At 40.9% G+C, this 12,552-nt stretch overlaps 1 protein-coding gene across 2 annotated transcripts; it reads left to right on the plus strand.

The window, feature by feature from the left end:
* Positions 1–1,785: 1,785 nt before the first annotated feature.
* Positions 1,786–5,796, plus strand: rad51ap1 (RAD51 associated protein 1). Of its 2 annotated transcripts, XM_076297300.1 has the most exons (9): positions 1,786–2,265; positions 2,704–2,753; positions 3,460–3,586; positions 4,082–4,188; positions 4,305–4,373; positions 4,507–4,644; positions 4,745–4,921; positions 5,021–5,188; positions 5,328–5,796. In XM_076297300.1, exons 1-9 carry the CDS (start codon positions 2,249–2,251, stop codon positions 5,453–5,455), a joined length of 981 nt encoding a protein of 326 aa, XP_076153415.1. In that variant the 5' UTR covers positions 1,786–2,248; the 3' UTR covers positions 5,456–5,796. The 2 variants fall into 2 exon arrangements, with proteins under 2 accessions (XP_076153415.1, XP_076153416.1); XM_076297301.1 differs by lacking the exon at positions 2,704–2,753.
* The last annotated feature ends 6,756 nt before the right edge of the window (positions 5,797–12,552 follow it).

Genomic DNA, 12,552 nt, shown 5'->3' on the forward strand with positions numbered 1-12,552 from the left:
CACGGCTCGTGGCTGGCAAAGCAAGACGTCTTCAACATAAGAGTCTTCATCACCTCAATGGCTTAGACACCTTTGTGCTTTCAGACATCAAATGAAAGGAATCGATATTTTGGTCCAGGCCTGTAGGAAGCACTGTAGGAGTGGAGGAATGTGTGACCACAAGGCTTTTTAGGTCTCTGTCAGTAACTACAGACGTTAGGATTATGAGCCTTTGCTCTACAACCCTGTCCAGGTCTTCGGCGTGACCAACTAAACCCAGCAGCCACCCACCTACATCATGGCAAATGACAACCCTCCAGAACTGGGGAACTGTGCCCTTCCAATATCCATAGAGAAAAATAAGGGAGCCATGATTGCTTCCGGAGCGTGGGCGGCCTGAGGACGTGTCACTCTCATGTCACTTAGCAGGTCATATAGCCTATTCCTCTGCCCAGCGGTGTCTGGTAAAACAATGCCATCTGCTGGCCTAACGTATTCATAATAAAGTTTTAGTCTAACACAATGACTGTAAAAAAGACATAGCCTATTTGTCTACATTCATTGAGTCTGACCATTCTAGCAACATTATTGGATCACACAATCAATCACTGTTAACTTCATGAAAGGCAAGTAGAAACCTAATAGGTTTCTGGCTGTGAGACAAAAATGACCTGCTGGTCAATGTAGGCTGCCATCAGTCAGACATATGGAAAGAGTGTAGGCTACCAGCTCAGAGTGAGGCCTATTAGTTAGGGACAGTTAGGCTTTCTTACCAATAGTTTTTTTACTATGTGTTGTGTTCCTATAGGTGTCTAGTAACACTTCCCAATTTATCCACGGCCAAATCCTCGGGAAACGCCTGGAGAGCCCATCAAGTTTGCGAAAAGCAAGCGAAAATAATGAAAACATTTTTTTTTTTACCAATATTAGCTTTTGAGATGTCTGACTAGGGGTTTTTAGGGGTGCTGAATCTATCCCAACCATTAGTTTTGAGTAAAAATTACCCCCAAGTCCATAAAAAATCCATAACAAGTGGTTTTATTGAACAAATAATCCTTAATTGGTTTAAAATTTAACAAACCTTATCCAACTCCCCTGCACTCCCTCGCTCCTGTTATCATCTGGCTGGTTGATGTACTGGCAAGAGTTACCATGACAGTTCCAACAAGCAGAAATACATTTGACTCCTTGTTTTTTTACAGCAGCACCTGAGAGTGTCACAGTCGCCTGCACAGTTGCAGCTGACAAACTTCAGAAGGCACTTCAGAGTGTAGGAGAATACTGGAAGAGCCTGAGTTCCAAATGTCCAGTTATGTTGTTCAGATATAGGGCCCAACCGCTTGACATCCGCAGAACATGCAGACTTACACCTAGGCTAGGCCTTGGCCTCTGAGCAGCTAAAAAGAAAGCCTTAGGCAATTAAAGCAGGGTCAGAATCACACAATAGCCATAAATTGGTCTATTTTTACTCAGTTTTGTTTAATTATGTCTGACGAATTTTAACTTCTGAATAATAATAAAAAAAAGATTACATGGATTATAGATGTGGACCATTGATTGACCTATAACCATAGGGGGCAACACTGCTTTGAAGCCACAGTAGTTTTTACGCGGGTGTATTATTTTGACTTCGAAGCAGCAGATACGACACATCAAAATTAACCCTCATGACGAGGGTAGCCTAATAACCGAGAGATGTATATTATTTAATTTGATGAATGTCCGTCAGTAGGCTACCAGACATTTGTCACAAATAGTCATTGTAATTCATTTGATTGCTTTTTGGGAAATACGCCTATCGTTACACTGGAATCTTCATGTTGAATGATCAGATGAATTTACTCAGTTCAGTTTCAGGCGGGTTTGTTATGGTTTTGTCCGCATAGGTTTCGCGACTGAAATCTTTAAAATGAACTATTTGTAGGACTGCAAAAAGAAAGATAGGGGTATTTTAGTGTTTTAATAGTTTGTATGTCGAAAGACTACTGACGGTTGTCTACTGGTTTTTATTTATTCATTTTAATACATTGACATTAACGTTAGTGTAACAGCTATGACAATGTTGTAAAGTTACTAGCATAACGTTATTTATTAACGTTCATTACTGGTTGCCTTATATGTAACTTTATGTAGCATGCTGCTATTATGTCTGTTTGGCAACATTAATTAGGCTACAACTACATCAGGGGCTCACAAACCCATTCGCGTTAGCACTAGATCGTTATTTTGGAATATTTCTTGAGTGGAAACCTCCGTGCTATGGTATGCTATGGAACGTCCATCGAGGTGTGTGACTTGTAACTGTAAATAGTTAACATCAAAGATTCTAGAGCGTAGCGCTCTAGAATCTTTGGTTAACATTAGCGCTTAACGTAACACAATTTAACTCATCTATATATTCTGCTCTCTTGCAGTCAGGAGATGTTAAAAATCTGATTATTATTGATTATTATTTAGGATACTGAGGCTTATTGATGCTTTACTTGCTGATGCTGATGATTATCAAAACAAACAATTGCATTTGAATTGAATTAATAAACTGTTAGAAGCTAGAACAACTGAACTTCTTGTAGCTAGGAGCGGAGGACCATCAGTTCTCATCTTTTCAGATGTGTTAACCAAAGAAATGATAACGATAGAAGTTATTGCTCACGTTAATGTTAATATTGATTTCCACCAACCAACACTCGTGACATATTCCTGTTGTGTGAATATTTTCAACAGGAACAGGAAGGAAATTAATTATAACGTTACAGATTTTCAAGACGATGATGGTATGTTAACTAACTTTTCATTTTGTTATAGATGTCGATACTTAGTGCACTATGCTTGTAATAATTAGGGCTGTCAATCGATTAAAAAAATTAATCTAATTAATTACATACGCTGTGATTAATTAATCTAAATTAATCGCATATATAATTTTTGCTGTGAAAGTATTTTAAATATTTAAATTCAAATGAATCATTGAATAATCAGCATTAGTGACATTAAAGTTCAAAAACTCTTCAGCATTAGTGACATTAAAACTCAACTGTTCAAATAATTGCCATAATAATCTATGATATGACCTAATATGCTGAGGAAATAAATTCAAAAGTGCTTCGGGAAGAATTTTTTTTTTCACATACAAGGCATTTCATTGCAGAGGACTTTATTTTCAACACTTTATTTTTTATCAACACCATCAGGCCGTTTTTTAAAAGTAAATGTTCCAATCAATGATCCAGGCAGCACGTTTTCTTCTCTCTCCTTCATTTTACAGTCTAATTTTTACTCACTAGAATGACTCGGGGGGTCAAAGGTCATACGGAATCGATTAATCTGCACACATTTTTTTAATCAGTTATTTTTTCTCAAATTAATTAATCGAAATTAATCAGTTATTTTGACAGCCCTAAGTAATAATACATCGTTGCATTGTTTAAACATAAAACTGCAAGGAACGTTAACGTGCACAAACTCTTCGCTTTGGCTCAGATGAGGACTTTGCTGTGAAGGCCCCTGCTAGTAAAAAGGCTCGACTAGATGCTGAGAAGAGAAAAAAATCAACTGTCAAATCCGCGAGCCAGGAGAATGGACATCTTATTCAAGATCGTAAGGAGAGGTACGATGATATGCATAGTAACTTACAACACCATCAATGAATAATTTGCCTAGATGATAAAACTCTCATGCTTAATGTTTGTGGTGTCATATTGCAGTATAAACAGCGCTTGTTTATGAAACAAAACCTTAAGGTGGATGTACATTTTTTAAATTAATTTACATTAGTGCATCTTTCATGTGACTTGCATGGTGAAACTCAGCTTACTCATGACAGCATTGTGTTTTTATCACGTTAACTTGATTGTATCCAGTTTCACTGTACAACCCAGGTTAGTCAAACATTTGGTAAAGCTGACGTCATAGGATCAGTGAAGCGGAATGATGATCTGCATTTGAAAGTCAACATCAGGCTTGGAGTTTCCAGCTGATTCTGCCCTAAACTGAATTCAAACACATCTCTTCTCTGGAATGATTAATGTTATAACAAGGTTATACATTTGGTGTCCATAGTTGTGGGAGATGGGTGATGTGTTTCATCATGTTTACATTTCAGGACACCTCTGTCTGACAAACTCTATGAAAGGGACCTGGAAGCAGCTCTCACACTTTCAATGCTTCAGACCACTGAAACGAGAGCAGTGGAGGGACTCGGTCAGCAAGGTTGGGATCTAAGTTGTAGTTATTTTGTGTATTCTCTCTCTTGCTCTCTCTCTCTGTGTGTGTTATGTGTCTATGTATACCGATTTCCCCATTGTGTGTGTATATTTTGTTCACAGTTGATGAGAACCAAGCCCAACACTCAGCACCACCATTGTCCAACTGCAGTGTGGATAGCAATAACCATGGTAACGAGAGAGAAAACAATCTTGCACTTGTTTGTGCATAGAGGCAGTGTTTGCATGAACTATGTAGTGCTTGTTGTCCTACACAGTTCATAAGATAAAAGTGATTTCTGTTACCTTTATTCATATCCCCAAGGGCTAAATGATATCACAAATGAACAGTTATCCCCTAAATCATCCAAACGAAGGAAGGCTGCTTCCTTGGCACAGTCCTCCCTGAAGGAAGATAAAGATAGTGCTGCAGATGAGGACTACCTCCCACAAAACACACCTGGTAGCAGTGACTGTTCTTTCCCCTCTGAATATGATTAAAAAATGAGACTACCTATATTCTTTCAGTCACTTTTGTGATTTGCTTTATTTATTTTATTCAGACTCAGAGAGTGAATCAGATTTCAGTGAGGAGAACGAGAGTGAAGATGAGGAATTTACCATCAAGAAAGGGCCGAAAAAGAGTAAACAGAGCAAGGGCAACAAGAAAACACCCCCTCCAAAGAAGGAAAAGCAGACCCCTAAGGCTATCAAATCTAAAACACCAGCCACAATGACAGGTAAAGCTCAAAGGTGGAACAGATACAAGAAATACTGTACAAGATACATATTACAAAGTTTCCCTTTTAACCTAAAGTGTTAATTCATTCCCATCAAAGCAACTCCCTCCAGCAACAGAGGTCTGACAAGCCCCACCATCAGTCTAAGTCCAGTTACAACCAACACTGCACCCGCCCTGAAGAAAACCCCCGCTACTCCCCCCATGTCAAGCCCTGTACTCTCCACAAGTCCAGCTGGAGGTAGAATTCCCAAGTGGAATCCTCCAGGTAAAACTAGAGGGAAATCATTAAATGATTGGCCTTAGATACTTGTTATTGCATGAGTTGAAATGCCTCCCAGTTTAGGCAGGTGTTTCAGCATTTGAAAGATGTGATTTAATTTGTTTACTTGTATTTGTGCCTACAGGTCAGATTGGAAGAAGTCCTAGTACTTCTCAAGGCGCTGCAGTAAAGTCTCCCGGTCAGGGCCTACGTTTAGGACTCTCCCGTATGGCCAGGGTGAAACCCCTTCATCCAAATGCTGCGGCTCACTGATGGCTGGCATCCAGTCTTCTGATATTTCAAACACAGCCTACAGAACTTTATGCCCCCATAAGTAAACCATCATCTGGATTAATCTCTAATAGCCACACAATTGAACGCAGTAATAACAAAGGTTTTGAAACATAGCGGCTCCCTCTGCTGGATTCCTAAAGAATTTCCAGGCGTCTATATGTCAAACTTTGTACAGTATGTGTTGTCGGTTCATTTAATACCATTTATTTTAAAAGCATGTTGAATTTAATATGTTTCTAATGTAATGTCAGTGTTTTTTTTTTTTTTTTTTTTTGTCTAGCGACTTGTACATTTGGATGGAATGGAACATTAAAAATTAACGTCAAAAACTCTAATAAGTCTGCAATCTTGTTTCATGAACATGAAGGTCACGGTTCCCAGGCGTGTGAAGCATTGTTCGATGTTCGAAATTGTGTTGCTTGTCATTTAGAATGATACCGATAATGACGACTTGGAATTCTAACTCAACTGCTTTAGAACGCTAGACTCCAGAGCTCTGCCCAAAGGTCCCGTCTGACGTTGGATTGTCAATTGCTTTATGACGTCACGCTCGGTTCATTATGACATTGGAGGCATATCAAATGTAATCTATAGCCTTTCAGAGATTGCTTCATTGTAGCTTTGTCGCTTTCATGAGCAAGAGTACTCTCATATGCCAAATAAGACTTCTCTTCTAAGGCAAACATGAGTTCCGGGAATCTCGGGGAACGACCCCCAGATAGGTGAGGAGGTTATAATTTAACCTAGTATGAATATTTGTGGTATGACGTTAATATTAAACTCGTTGAGAATTAAGTTCTAGGTGGATGTCCGTGAAACAGGTCCACGTTCAAATACATTGAAGTATATAAGCCCAATGACGTGAATGAATTAGCCTAAATAGTTCATGGTATGGCCATAACCTGGCTGAAATGACGGTCGCCCAAGAAATTAACATTTGTTTCATTTCAGACGTAAAACTGCGAGAAAGCCGAAAGACCGAGACGCCCTGCCAGTTCTGAGCAAGGTAGGCCTATGTGAATAAAAGCACACTTAGTTAAATGGTTGAAATAGGAATGGACTTTCCTGACCAACAATTTGGCGAAATGTAGGCTAATCTAGACTGCTGCACATATTGTCAGTGATTTGTATGTAACTATGAAATAGAATATGAATATGTATGTAACTATGAAATAGAATATGAATATTTTATATGGCTGGGCTAAAAAAAGAACCTATCAATAGGCAATAAGGAAAAACTATGATTATAGCTTATATAGTGAACAATATTATTCTAAAGGGGAACACAGGCTGTGGCTTGGGCCTTCCTGGCCAAACTGCCCTGGGGAACCTCATTTAGGCCCACATTGTATCCCTAGTGTTAACTGAGCTGAAGAACTATTTGGTGACTGGGCCAGACTACCCCACCTATAATAATAATGATAATAATAATATTAAAAATAATACCCACTTCTGTGAACTTTGCATCCCATAGAACATTGCAGGCTTTCAGCAATGCAATGGCGCATCATCTTCACAGTAATCTTGCCCACCAGAGCCGAATATCTTATTTCTTTCTGTTCTTGGATGCTACACCACTTTCTTTAAAACACTTCAGCTCCAAGTACACACTTAAGAACCCATTTCAGCTTTGCCAAACAGAAGCCCTTGCTCACACATGCGCCAGGTTGTCAGTCGTCACCATGGAGTGCCCTGGGAGGCTGCATAACCTCTCTCTGCTTACTTGGCTGACATGGAGCCAGACCGGGCTGTCACTCCACCCGGCCCATGGACAAAGGCCAGCGAGTGGATAGCCTAGCTCCACGAGGTGGCCGCTGACAGAGCCGTCAGACAATGCAGACTGGTCACTTACATCGTGTTTGGGCCAGAAGTCGCTTGTTAAGCCAAAATGCTGTACATGGTGTTGGACAGCTTGCAGGACATTTGCTTGTTCGATGAGTGGGCTGGGGTTCGACTGGCCTGTTGGGGTGACATGGGAGACACCTGCTGTGCTTGTGGGACTAAAAGATCTTCTTTCTGATCCATTACGTCTGCATGTCTCACCTAAGGGCCAATATCATAGGATCTTACCTATTTCTAATATCTGGCAGCTGTGCTCAAAAGACACTGAGCGTCTGTCTTTCACCTGGCCATCCTCCAGTTTATCACCACCAGTGTAATATTCCCAACTGTACATTATAAGAAAAGTTGAACAGTGCACAAAGAGACTTAGCATTTGCATTTAGTAGTTTATTCGGCTTAAAGGCTATGATATGGTCCCGCGTCTGCGTCCCGCGCACGCAGCACTGGTGAGAAAGCAGATGAGATGAGATGAGAAAGCATGAGGTTAAATCATGTGTGTCATGATTGTAAAAAACATGGCTATCTGTATATCTTTGCCAAGTGCAGATCAGTACAGAAGGCATCAAAACATTGTTGGGGAGGATTATGCTTTCCCCCCCAATTCTTTTGGAGGGTTATATTATTGCTGGCAAAGGGAGGGTCAAGTATTATATGACTAAAGATACTAAAGGTCCTCTGGAAAGCCCTTAAATAAAAAACGACCAAGTCAAGTCAAGTCAATTTTATTTCTATAGCACATTTAAAAACAGTTGAGTTGAACCAAAGTGCTTACAAACAAACATAAAACAATGACAATGGTACAACAACAATAATAATATAACATGGGGGGGGGAATAAATAAATAATTAAAATAATAAACAAGTTAGTCAAAAATAAAATAAAGAATAAAGAGTGTGTGTGTGTGGGGGGGGGGGGGGATATTAAGGTAGATTAAAAGCTTAGGAGAAAATGAAAGTCTCTAAGTTAGACTTAAAGCAGTCAATGGTTGGAGAGGACTTAAGTAGACTATTCCAGAGTTGGGGGGCAACAACAGAGAAGGCTCTATCACCCTTGGTTTTAAGGCGTGTTTTGGGGATACAGAGAAGATTCTGAGATGAAGACCTAAGTGATCTTGGAGCGCTGTACGGAATTAGTAGGTCACCTATGTAACTAGGTGCCAAACCACTGAGGGCTTTGGAGACAGGGGCGTAGATTTGCGTGGGGACCCGAAGGACGTGTCCACACCAATGTCAAATTACGACTGAAATGTCCCCACCAATATTCAGGTTAAAATGGGGGAAAAAGCGCTTTCATGCGCTACACAAAGAGTTAAATAATTTCTCACTTCAGTGCTGCGGATCATCTCGTACAGATCTTGTAATGTGCAGTAGCCAATAAAGGTAAATCGCGCTGATTTGAAGCTACCTATAATAACTACCAGTCAGCTGCAATCTCCTGCGCAGCATGGCGCAGCGCTTCAGCTTCACTTCACTACAAGGAATATGAAGTGCGTCCAAATTCACCCATTCGTCTCTGTTGAACTCCTCGAGAAGTAGGTTACTCATCACAAATGTGTCACATGAAAGAGCCTTTTCTCAGCTTTTAAACGGTGCTGGCTAGCCACTATTTGCTGTGATACACAGTTCGCGAGAAAAATAACTTCAAGAGATTCAATAATTATTCTCTGCGCCCATCTCCACATCCATTTGTCTCGGTGGAATATCATAGGCCTACACACTCTTCACGCAACACATGACAAACCATATATCAGAATAAACAGCAGACCTTACCGAACACAGAGGTGTAATGCATTCCCGTATAGTTAGCTGTTCCAGAGTAATCCGGTTTTAAAATAAATTGTATCAAAATTCAACATTGTCTTTAGGCTTTAAGCATTTCTTAAAACTGAGCTGTGCTTACATCGCCTAGATATCTGTAAATGTTAGAATCAGAGAATATATAGGCAGCTCACGGTTAAGAGTTTGTCAATGTAGCCTTAATGATTTCTTTTCACAAAATGCTAAGCATGCATGTATTTAAGATTCTTAAAACTGAGCTGTGCTTAAATGGGTCAATGTATGATTTCATAACAGACCAAATAGAAAACTAGATGTACCGCAGAGCGGTACAAAATATGACCGCCGCCCAGTCCAGCACATTTTTTCCCTTTTACTGTACTGTCCCATTACTGTATATGATTCTAACTGTCTCACTAAATTGCATTATCCACACTCAATTCTCACTGATATCTGCTAGACAACAAGTACCAAAACATGATTAGTTCATAGATTTCACATGTAAAATTCATTTTATACAAACCCACCTCCATCTTGCCTGTTCATAATTCTGAGAAATTCTTGATTGTTTGTGTTATGTTTATGTTATGTGTGTGGGTGTGTGTGAGTGTGTGTGTGTGTGTGCGTGCGTGCTTGTGTGTGTGCCTGCGTATGTGCCTGTGCATGGGTACATATGTCTACTGTGTGAGTATGTGTCATACGTATGATTACTGTGAATGTATGTGTGTGTGTGTGTATCTGTTTATGCACATGTGTGTACATGAAATGGGTTAACATGACCCCTGGAGGCAAACACACAGAACAAACTGGTCATCCTAGTCCCTACAGTTCTCAAGATATTCACAGAGAACTGTGTCTGCCCTACCCTCCTTTCGGGGGTCCAGTCCAGCGGGGGGGCTACATATCAAAATGAAAAATGATGGTTCCATGCTATCCATGTGGGGTTACATGCCCACCAAGTTTCGTGTACCCCGGTCTTTCAGTGTCCCGGGAATCCTTGTTGGTGTACGGTCACTAAATGTACACATAAATTATTTTATTGTAAGGCCCCCCATGAACGAAAGTTCACAAAACTTGGCATAAAATCATTTTATATATCTATAGTGGCTGGTGAAAGAGTTGAGTGCCTTTTTTTTTGGGGGGGGGGGGGGGGGGGGCGGTTAGTGTCCCCACCAGCTCAGACCAAACCTACGCCCTTGTTTGGAGACAAAAAGTAAAAAAATTTAAATTAACTCTATGCTCCACAGGTAACCAGTGCAGCTTAGCCAACATAGGAGTTATATGCTCATGTTTCTTAAAGCCACTTAATAATCTAGCTGCTGCATTTTGAACTAGCTGAAGTCTGTTGAGAGTGGAGTGGGTCAGGCCTGCATATAATGAATTACAATAATCTAGTCTAGATGTTATGAAAGTGTGGTGAGAAATTACAAATAACGTGGAAGCAAAACTGAACTGAGATGTGTTAAGAAAGGGAAACATTCCCAGGTTTATTACAAGTCAGCTCGGAGGAGAAACATGAAACAAGTTGCCTCAAATCACCTCCCGATTGTCGTTTCTCAGAGCCTTATATTCTGTTAGCAGGGTCTTTGTCTAGTCCAGTAGAAAAGGTCAGACACGCCCCGGACATATGTGTGCTTAATTGGCGCCGACCACCTATGGTGGAGTCTGGCATAAGACAAAAGCTGGGTCGTTGTACATGACAAAAGACTTGATTTGCAAATGGTCGAGGCGTGTCTTGACCAGGTACAGCAGTTAATGCAAATATGAGGGAGACAACTTCATCAGCCTAAGATTACATTTGTATACAGTATGTTCTTACAAATAATTTTTACTACAAAAGCATGTATAAGAGTTTCAAGATCGGAGGACAGAAAGGGCTTCGGTTTTGCAATGGTTCTTAACTGGAGAAGCTGCCTTTGACCACACTATTTACTTGCTTATTAAAATTTAAAGAGGAGAATAAAACCCCGAAATTCTTGACTTCACTGTGGCAGTTTGCAGAGAGAGGTCCTAGTGCATTTTTCAAGATAGAAACATCACTTGGAGGGCCAAAAATAATTATATCAGTTTTACTTTCGTTCAGTTGAAGAACATTTCTTGCCATCCAGCGTTTGACATCACTGAGACAGTTAAAAATATTCTCCAATGAACAAATGCCATCAGTGTTAACAGGCAGGTAAAACTGAGTGTCATCTGCATAGCAGTGATACTGGATATTATACTTATTAAAAATTGAGCCAAGGAGTAGCATATAAAGAGAGAATAAAAGAGGGCCCAAAATGGAACCCTGAGGAACACCACACTTTATAGGGGCAGAGGAAGAGGAGAAATTGCCTAAACTAACTGAAAATGATCTACTGTATCACTAAGATAAGAAGAGAACCATTGCAAAACAGTGCAATGTGACCAGTCCCTTATTGGCCAGGGTTGAATATTTAGAGGTGAGGACAGTGCTGAAAGTCTGTGTTTTAGGAAAGTGATGATGTGAAAAAAAATTTTTTACAGCCGGATGAGTGCCCCCCGGGTCCCAAACCCCACGCTGGAACTTCAGGGACTGCCTTGCATGTAATATCTGGGGAAGGGCTTCGATCAAGCAAACCCCAGAAATCTGGTATACGCATGGTATCTGGTAGACCCTACCAGCAGGTAAGACCTTTCTCATTCCATCCTCACAGAGTATCCCCTGGAATGCACTCTCCTAGTGTGTGCAGTTGGGGGATGGGCGACCCCTCACAGAGTAGGAATTTACCTGAGAACTGGTGTCTCTGCCCATGACCCAACTAAACCCACCCCTTACCACCTCACACACACACACACACATAACGGCACCTGTCAGTGCTGTACCTCTATGCCTTTGTCCCTGTCCCTTTCTTATTCCAGGTAACCCTACCTGCCTCTCAGGAGGTCTAGTTAGTGCCTGTGGCACACCTGGGCGCAAGTCAGCTGGATAAGCAGACTAGATGCTTTAAACCCCCCTTTGTCTTGCCACTCTATTCCCCTCGCCTGTACACCACAGGAGCGTTTACATACTGCAGGAAAGTTGTCACCCATTCACATTTCATCTGTATCTCTGTCTCTTCCCCTCAGCACCATCTTGGCACATTTCCTCATCTGGAGAATAAGCCAGTGTGTCGTAACCCCCTGAAGACCAGCAGCCATAAGGACATTCTGCCTCGTATTGCTCCTGTTATCCACAATACTCCTCCTGTGATCCCGCCACCCAGCGCTGTAAGCATGTCAGGGTAGATACATGTGGAAAACTGTCAGGGTTTTCACTAGGACTGTCCATTACTTAAGTGTTTTTATTATAGACAGACAGGTAAGCCCAAGTGGAACTGTGTTTGACTGAATCTGAATCTGCCATTACACAGGACGATAGGCCTTGGACTTCGAAATTCAGGTCCAAAGTGGAGAATCTGCCAGAATGCGTCAACAGCAGGACAAGTGCAGGACACTACA

The sequence above is a fragment of the Alosa pseudoharengus genome, unplaced genomic scaffold, assembly GCF_046254945.1.
Source record: "Alosa pseudoharengus isolate Yale_2024_CS ecotype anadromous, Long Island Sound unplaced genomic scaffold, YU_APseudo_1.1 YU_APseudo_1.1_scf_20, whole genome shotgun sequence".
Classification (NCBI taxonomy): Eukaryota; Metazoa; Chordata; class Actinopteri; order Clupeiformes; family Clupeidae; genus Alosa; species Alosa pseudoharengus.